The sequence below is a fragment of the Echinops telfairi genome, unplaced genomic scaffold (genome assembly GCF_000313985.2).
Source record: "Echinops telfairi isolate 266 unplaced genomic scaffold, ASM31398v2 ScPeMD7_7475;HRSCAF=8513, whole genome shotgun sequence".
In the NCBI taxonomy this organism is placed as follows: domain Eukaryota; kingdom Metazoa; phylum Chordata; class Mammalia; order Afrosoricida; family Tenrecidae; genus Echinops; species Echinops telfairi.
Genome location: NW_022111379.1, coordinates 8,800,983 through 8,810,512, shown reverse-complemented (window position 1 = coordinate 8,810,512; position 9,530 = coordinate 8,800,983). Strand labels below are relative to the sequence as shown.

The window sequence follows — 9,530 nt, the reverse complement described above, 5'->3', positions numbered from 1 at the left end:
AGACTGATGAGGGCAATGAATGTACAAATGTGCTTTACACAATGGATGCATGTATGGATTGTGATAAAAGTTGTATGAGCCCCTAATAAAATGATTTTTTTTTTAATTGAGAATATTCTCCAGAAGTTGGGGTGGTGTGGGGGTGGGAAGATAAAATAAAATTTAAAAATCCACAATGTTTACTCTCAGGCCTTTCAAGTAAAAGTTTGCTGATAAAAGGCGGGGGTTCAAAAAATCCGTCGGGCAAAGGGCGACGTCAGGAAAGATAGCCCTACCAACTGGATCCTTGGATCAAGAATCAAGTGTTAGAAATATTTTGTATACCGTTGGGTTCTGGGAAGTTTATGTTTTTACCGTGTCCTTGGGTCAGGGAGGAGAAGAACCAGCTACGGTACATATTTCATTCCCTGCCTCCTCATTCACCATCTTTGTAGGAATGTCATATACCGTGTTTCAGTCCCTGCATGTTTTATCGTTCATGACAGTGATGTCACTATGGGAGTGAGCAGGTGCAGAGCAGTGGCACTGGGTGGCACTGATAAGGAGGAGGTGACGCTAAAATGACTGTCTATAAAATTTTTGTGCAGTGTTTCACCACCAGTTGCTTTTTTTTCCGCCACATAACAGTAACCCCGTGGCTCATCATTACATCAAAAAAAAAAAAAGTTGGTAAATTCAGCTAGCATATACCATAAATCTAAAATGCTAAAGTTCTTTGTTTATTTATGTTTTTAACCTTCCACGGTGCTCCAGCGAGAGCTGTCATTTTACCCCATTCTGATGCTTCAAACCAGGCCCGGCTACAGATAGACTATAGTTCTCATTGCCCCCGTTGACCTATAGTCACTGATCTTGTCGGATTCCCTGGTTTTGTGGTTACAAGATTGTGGTAATTTGTTTTTGTGAGCCTACCGTGAAACTTTTTTTGAGAATTAAAGTAGCAAAATAAAGAACAAGAAGGAGTAATTTACAAAAGGCTTCTTCTCAGGCACTAACAATGTTATAACTATTTTTTTAACTCAGATGAGAAGCTGATACCAAGGGCTCAAGTAGAAAGAAATTGTTTTGAAAATGATGATGGCGACTTGTGTACAAATGTGCTTGACCCAATAGATGTGTGGATTGTGATAAGAGCTGTATAAGCCCCCAGTAAAACGATTTAAAAATATACCGTATATACTTGAATATAAGCCAACCTTATTATCATCCGAGGCACCTAATTTTACCACAAAAACTGCATTAAAAATGTGCTGAAAAACTCAGCTTATACACGAGTATATACAGTATATACATTTTTAACTTAACAGAAAGAATTTCAAGATAATGTTGTTGTTAGTATTCATATAATCTAAAAAAAATTACACTTAAGAAATTTACAGCCAGGTTTATCACATGTGTTCTCTCATGAAAATTCATGAAAAAATTAAAATAAATAAAATAAAATTCATGATAAAATTAAAACAAAAATCTGTGGGGAAGTTCCATTATTTTTCAGTCCATTTTTCCATGAGGTTTCTGAGGTCCTCTCATATCTCCACTCTCTCTGCTTCTCTCTCGAGTCTTCCAAGTTTTCCCTGGATTACCACTGAGGAAAAGGCATCGGGGCCACATCTGACCTCGCTGGCCGCACAGGGTGAGGGAGAATTCATCTGCACACCAGCCCAGCACTGACTGTCACGAGGCAGAGGTAAGGCATGCCTCCAGTCTCTATCATTCTCTACCTCTTCTGACGCCAACCATTCCCCTTCAACACGCTACTCCTCGGCTGCGTTCCATAATTCATTGTAGTGGACACACAGGACTCACACACAGTATTCACCATTAGATGAGTTTATTAGAAAAAGTAATAGGTGACCACAAGCCAGCATCAGAATACATTAAGGATGCAGTCTTGAGTTCACAGCAATGCCTCTCCTCAGCCAGCAGCCAACTGTCTCTCTCTGGTCCTCAGCCCCACGGTCACTTGACCTCTACCTCCAGAGGCCAGGAAGCCTGCCCAAAGCTCTGCCTCATAGTCTTAGGGTCTCTGCACTGCTTCTCTGCTCTGATGTCTCTGGTCTCAGTGGGGCAGGGAGATCTTCAGTGTGCGCCACTCACTGCTGGCTCTTCTTCCTTGATAGTCCTGGGAATCCTCTCTCCCTGCTTCTGAGATGCCTGCGCCTTATCAGCCAGGGGAGGGGCCACTGACCCAAACTCTTATTTGCATGGTCCCACTCAATCATTTGATGGGAGTTATAGAGAAGTGAATAGATGACTCATATCAAGAAACGTCACTGCCCTACAACCACAAAGACTTCCTCACTGGCCTTGACACATTCTCTCTCACCCATCTCCAAAGTCTACACTCTGCACACAGGTCCCAGCACTTGCTATAAAAACACACATCACATTATATCACCACACCCCTTGCCCACCCTCAACATTTAATTCAAGGGCTGTTCATTTCATGTTCACTGAGCTCTGCCTGTGTCCCTGGCCTCCCCTCCTCCCCTTTGTATACCCTTCTGCTAACCACAGGAGCCCTGGTGGAGCTGAGATCATGCGTTGAGCCAAGATCCACCAGGTCAGCAGTTCAAAACCACCAGCTCTTCTGCAGTAGAAAGACAGAGCTTTCTACTCCCGTAGAGTTGAAAGTCTCGGAATCTCATAGGGACGGTGCTGCCCTGTCCTGTACAGTCTATACAAGTTGGCCTCGGCTCATTGGAACTGAGTTTAGCTGCTAATCCTAACCACAAGCTCACCAGTTCGATTCCATCAGCTGCTCCTTGGGATAAAGATGAGGTTTTCTGCTCTCATAAAGAGGTAGTCTCGGAAACCCACAGGAGTCATTCAACTCTGTCCTTCAGAGGTGCTATGGGTTGGAATCTACTCAGTGGCAGAGGGAACGCCCCTACAGTGGGTCTTTTCTAGTTCCTCTCACACAGGACACTCTTTTCTATCTGGGGGAGAAAAAAAAAAGTTCTTCCTTTATGGATGACATGCGAAGCACCTCTTCATCCTTAGGATCTCCTTAGGAGAACAGCTAGATGGGAGCACTGTTGCTCTATAGAGGCCTCGGTAACTGACCACACCCAGTTTGTCTTCTGGAATCGGGTCAGACTGGAAGCTCCCGTTGTATTCACTGCGGCATCTCTAAGTCCGGCAGGGAATGGGGCTCAGTGCCTTGCTTGATGAATGAACAGACATGTGCACGTGCGTGCTGCTAGAGAGAGCTGGAGGGATGGATGGCAGTTGAAAAAGGGTCTGGAGCCTCATGGTGAACCTGGCCCTGGGGTGTGGGGAGGAGGGGAGGAGTCTTCTTCCCCATTTTTAATATACTTTGGTCATTTTGATAATGAACATGAACTTCTCTGGCAACTAACATAAGAAAAAGGCAAAGCATCAACAAGACAGAAATGATGTGGGTTTGAAACATGACTCCAGCACTGCCAGGCTTCCCAGGACCCTCTGGGTCTCTAACTACAGGTCAGGTGATAGGTTAGAACTCAATTCCAAGAGCCAGAGGTCAGACAGAGGCTTAAACTCACTACCGTCCAGTCGATTCTGATTCATAGTGACCCTACGGACTGAGAGTAGAACTGCCCTGCTGGATTTCCAAGACTATAACTCTTTACACGAGTAGAAAGCCTCGTCTTTCACCTGTGGAGTGGCTGGTGGTTTCGAACTGCGGACCTTATGGTAGTAACCCAACACATAACCGCTATGCCACCAGGGCTCCTTTGGCCAGGCTAAAAGGTATGCTGGGATTCAAGTCAAAATGATCTACAAGTCTTAACGGTCTGTCTTAAGTAAGTATCTAAGTGAGGTGTCAACTAAGTTCACATGGAAAAAGCATACCAGCCCGTGTGATTCAAGAATTGTAAATGATGAAATCCAAATCTAGAGGAAGGAATGGTATTAGAACTTTACTTAAGGATCCCCAGTTTGCAGAAGGCTGTGGATGACAGTGGAAACCCAACATCCATTTGGGGGTTCTCCACATGGATTAAGCCTCTGAACATAGTCAAGGGGTGTGAATGTTCTGCTATCGGACAGAGGGCATTGTAAAGTGGATTATGGCAGATATAGTTAGGTTAAAAGGTAACGCCTTACCATTTGCTCTTCCTTTTGGCCCATTTTAAAGTGGTTTCCATTCCTAATATTTTCTTTCTTTTCCATTGAGGTTTACTCTGTGTTTTGTCTAGTTGTTGCTGTTGCTTTGTTGTTGTTGCTGTTTGCTTCCTGTTTGTGTTCTGTATGATTTCACATATATGAAATGCAGGAGAGGTAAATCTCTAAAGACAGTAGCTAGATGACTAATTACCTAGGGGAAATGGGGAGCTAACAACAATGAGTAGTAAGAAGAACATGCTCTGAAATTGATTGTGGTGAGGACACGACTCGTCTTCATATGATGGGACGATTAAATTGCATGATATGTTGAAGTATATGCCAATAAAACTATGGTGGGGGGGGGATGGGGAAGAGAGGCTCCTCAAGTCTTGTGCCAGCCGGCTTGTTGGGTGGTACCTGAAGCTTGATGGGTGTTCATCACAGGTGACCCAGCACTGGTCTTCTGTGCATGCGGTGTCAGCAAGGGACATCACAAAGATGGCTGTGATGGAGGGCGTGGTCTTGCTTCTGCAGATCATACTTCCAAGGGACTCAAAATATATCCCACTGTGATCCTCTCAGCTAACTCCCTCCAAAGTAGGCCTACAACCACCGGAGCATCAAACCAAAACTACTGCCACTGAATCCATTCCAATTCACCAAGACCCTACACATGAAGGGCTGCGGCTCGAAGGGCCAGTAAGTAATTCACTCCCTCTCACTGACTTCATGGGTACTATTAGGGGGCGTGGGCAAGGCAGGGCAGAGAGGAGAGGAGGGTCTCCAGGGTTTCCGGGAATGGTCTCATTCTGCCCCTGCCCCTGCCCCTTCCCAGGAAATCTGAGTCAACTGGGACCTTTTGTGTCTCAGGCTGTCCACTGAACACCCCGCCCAACTCCCAAGCAGAAATCAGTTCTTCCTCTCAGAGTGATTTGTATCTGAGTCAGGACAGGAGTGTGTCACCCGGGCCAGCCTGGCAGAGGGGACCCAGTTCTTTTTGGCATCCTCCATTTGTGTCACACCCCTCTGTAGCTTTAAGAACAAGCAAGATAGGACAAGAGGCTAAAGCTGAGCTCCCTTGGGCCCACCACATCCGCTCTGTCCACATTGAGGTCGAGGTCGGGCATCAAAACCAAATGGGTCTCCATGGCTCTGGGAACGTGGTGAGGCTTTTGTTGCACAATGGCCCGTTAGGCGGGGAGGTCACCCTGGGCTGCGCATGCCCAGGGCACCCAGCAGCAATGTGACATGATCTTGGAACAAGAAGTGTGTGTAGATCCATGTCCAGGAGTGTGTGCGCAAGCATGTGTATGTACACACACAACACACACCAGTAAAGGCACAGAACCCAGAATAGAGGGAAACCACGCGGAGCTTGGAGGTGATCCTGCCCAAAGAGGACTGGGAAGGAGGGAAGAGGAGAGAGGAATGGATGGGAGAACAGGAGACAGTTCCCAGGTCACACACCAGCAGGCCCTCCACGCCGCACACATCTGCCTTCACGCAACATCTGCAGAGTCCTGACAGGTAACCACCTAACAAGCCCCGAAGTCCCACCACTCCACTCCCGGTGCCCCTAGAAGCCTTCCTCGGGAGCCCAGCGGCCTCCACCAGCCCTCAGAGTTTGAACACCGCTTGGCGTTCACCTGATCCAGTCCCCACCTCCATGCCAGGTATTCACACAGGAATTTGAGCAAAACGGAAGAAGCCAGGCTACCCAACCACTCAGCCTTAGTCACCGTCCATGTAGAGTGACTACTAGGCAGCTCACAAACGCCCCTGGGCCTGGATTCCAGGCCTCCTGGGGCCTTCTGCACTGGGAGCCCTTGCCTCTCACTTCCTGTAGCCAAGACCTTCTCTGTTAGACAGGAGAATGAGGCCTTTGGGACCAATACTCCTTCGATGTCTCCTGTCGTGCCTGTAATTCCATCTCCACACGCCATCCCCAGCTCCACGCAGCAAACTAAGACTCTACCTCTGGGTCAGGCTGATCCCCTAGTAGCCTATCTGCCTCCTTCCTTCTGGAAGCCTGCGCCCAGCACCAAGCACTGTGGGCTCCCATTGCCCCTACTGCTACCACATCTCTGAGGACAGCACACAGTCCAGTACCTTCCCTGGATGAGCCCCTGTTTCTAGGTGGACTAGAGGGGGTAGCCTGGGGTCCCTGCCGCCCAGACACACGGAATCGTTCCTTGCTCTATGCTTCCCCAGCCAAATAGGCTTCTCATTTTCCACTCCCAGAGCGCTTCTCTTTGGAATTCTCTCGCTGTCTAGTGCCAACCACACACCCAAAAGGCATGGAGGAGACCCATTCCCTGGGCCAACCGGCTGGGAGCACTGGTCAGAACTGGAGTGGGGAGGAGGGCCTGCTGGAGGCTTTAGCATGACAAGAACGCTCCCAACTGGGCTGCTAGCGTCTGGCTTCACTCGAGTCAGCCCCACCCTCTGCCAGGTCCACTCTCTGCCTCTCTGAGATCCCCCTCTCTGACGCGGACTCTTAGATCATCTTGTCAGATGCCAGAAAGAAGGGTAAAACCTGTACCTAACTGGAGTGGAAACATCAAGAAGCACTGCCCCATAGGGTGTCCAAGGCTGTAAATCCCACTGCAAGCAGATCGCCACCTCTTTCTCCCTGGGAGCAGCAGGAAGGTTCGAACCATTGACCCTTCGGTGGAGCATCTACCCACGGGGCCATCAGCGCTCCTTAGCAGCAACAGCAATGTGCTGAGTCTATGTTTAACTGTTGCCAGGGCCCTCCCGCTTTGCTGGCTGCCTTTCAGACCCCTCTGGAAGTGGGGTTATGTGGGAAAAGGGCAGCAATTGGAAGTCTCCACCAATTCAGAGGCTAAACTCATGCACAGTGGTGTCACTCTCCCTTAGACCCGATGACTCATGTCCAGGCTGTTTAAGTTGGGTCATTTTCTGCACACATCCAAAATCCTTTATGTCCATGCGAGGTCCAGCCAGCCGCAGGACAGAATCCACCCCAGGCTGCCCACCTCAGTGTCAAGTCCAAGCCCTACTCCCAAGAATGAAGAGGGCCACTCCGAGAAGGCCAGTGTCTGAAGATGGGGAATTCCCACCAAAAGGTTTAGCAAGTCCATGGCCAGCCTCCCCAGAGGACTACTTTGAAGGACACTTCTCTAACTTCAGGCAAGCATGGAGTCATGAGTGATGTCCTTTTGTTTCCACCTGACCACAAAGTCAATTCCGACTCATCAGGACCCCGTCCGTGTGTGTCAGAGTAGACCTGCGTCCACAAAGTCAATTCCGACTCATCAGGACCCCGTCCGTGTGTGTCAGAGTAGACCTGCGTCCACAGCGTCTTCGACAGCTGATTGTTCAGAACTGCATCATCGCGCCTTTCTTCCAAGGCACCTCTGGGGACACTCATATCTGCGACCCTTTGCTTAGCAGCAAGTGCATTAACCATTTGCCCAACCCAGGGCATGGGTGTCAGTAAAGAGACAGAAGAATTCCAGGAGTCAATCATGGGACTGTTGAAAGCACCTCTGAGGGTACTTTAATGACGTCCTGGTGGCGCTGTTGGGTAAAGGATGGGCCACTAACCACAAGGTTGGCGGTTCAAACCCACCAACGGCTCCTCGGGAGAAAGATGGGGCTGTTGACACCTGTACGGATTTACAAAGCCACAGAAGCCCTAAATAGGGTCACTATGAGTCTGAAAAGGAAGCCCTGGTGGCATTGTGGGTTACACACTGGACTGTTGACCATAAGATCTGCAATTCAAACTCACCAGCCCTTCCATGAGTAAAAGATGAGGCTTTCTGCTCCCATATAGAGTCACCGACCCAGAAACCCATAGGTGCAGCCCTACTGTGACCTGCAGGGGTCGCTGTGAGTTAGCACTCAGCCACTCAGGGAGTCCAGTTGTTGAGTCAAAATTGACCCAGTGGCCGTGGGTTTGGCCAGGAGGCTGGATAGTACAGGGACAAGAGCTCACACCTTTGCTTGCAAAAACTGGTGTTCACAGGTCTGACCTAAAAAGTCAGAAAAAAAAAACTGCATGGACATCGGGACACTCAACTGAAGCAGAGTGGGGTGTGTGTGTGTGCAATATTGGGGAGAAAGGCACCCCTGCTCAACAGCTAACATACAGTGCTAGTGCTGACGCTGGGGAACCCCAGATGGTAGGAAAACGGACTCACCCCTAAAGGCTCTCCTTCCTAAGAAAAAGCTGGAAATGGGAGCCACCACTTCAAAGCCCAACTGCCCCATAGCCTCCCACCCTCTCTGGCACCCAGGTCAACCCAACCCAACCCCATATGCTTAGCCTTCAATTTCAAGTATAGACTTCCCTTTCCGTGGACCCCCCAACGACACCCCCCTGCCCCCTCCCCCATTTGAAAGGCCCTCAAATTACCCGGGAGGCTGCAAGCATCCATGGGCAGCCAGAGCAGCTGGGGCTGAGAGAGGCAGAACTCGTGGCTTTCTAACACGGAAACGGATTTGAAAGATGTGCTTACAAAGAAAGGACCTGGGGCCTTGCATTTAATGACAAGATCAGATTCGGTTTACAAGGATCCAGATCCAATTTGAAGGTAAATTGTCTGTCTTTGATTAAGGCAAGCCACCGTTCGCCCACCCCGAGGTCTTCTTTGCTTTGTCATTTACTTATTAACCTTTCCCTTTGCCCAGAGATGCTGTATCTGAGTCATCTGTCACTCATTTCTCCCTAGGGCAGGTTCGGGTTGAAAATAGACCCCATCTCTGGTAGTTCACTGGTGGCAGCTAAGCATAGGGCAGCAGAGCACTGAGACACCAGGGTCCCCCGACTTGGGTAGCCCATCCTTCTCCTTCATCTCCTCCGCCCCCTACGGCTTCCACTATCTCCAGGACACTTTCCAACCCCAAGCCAGCCCATCCCTGCTCCCCGCTTACTTCCTGATCTTACCCAACCTTTGCCTGCTTCCCAATCCCAAACACTAGTTCATCCCTTCCCGCTGGCTAGCTGTCTCTTTATCTGCGCTCCGCAGAATCCCTCCCTGCCAAGCGCCCATTTCTGCCGCGGGAAGCCCTTCAATCGTCCACCCCGCGGTCCCGAGGTCGGTGAATCTCAGGGGATTTCCCACCGCAGGGCCCAGCTTCCCTCCAGGTGAGCAGCTTCTGGAAGCTTTTTGGGAACCTTCCAGCACAGTAACGGAGCTGAAGGGCCTCCAAACTCCCGGGCCCCCACCCAGCCTCCGCCACACGGCTGCCTGGGGCCTGCAGGTCCGCAGGGGCGGGGTGGGCGCCTCGCAGCCCCTGCTCCCTCTGGGCCCTAGAGCCAGCGATTCAGCCAGGGGGGCTCCCCGTTCTCACGTGCTCAGGGGCCAGCCGGGGGCCAGGAGAGAGGGTTGGGGTGCGGGTGCCAAGTCCGGGAGGGAGCGCATCGCTCTCAGCTACAACAACCCTGCAGCCCCAGCGCAGCCCGGCCG

General features: G+C 50.0%; 1 protein-coding gene across 1 annotated transcript in view; it reads left to right on the top strand.

Moving 5' to 3' along the window:
* Nucleotides 1–8,378: 8,378 nt before the first annotated feature.
* The window catches only part of NPTN (neuroplastin), a 111,891-nt gene continuing 110,739 nt past the window's right edge, over nt 8,379–9,530 (top strand). Inside the window, exons 1-2 of the mRNA XM_045285666.1 lie at nt 8,379–8,399; nt 9,043–9,208. Coding sequence (XP_045141601.1) covers nt 8,379–8,399; nt 9,043–9,208 — 187 coding nt within the window. The remainder of the gene's footprint in view (nt 8,400–9,042; nt 9,209–9,530) is intronic.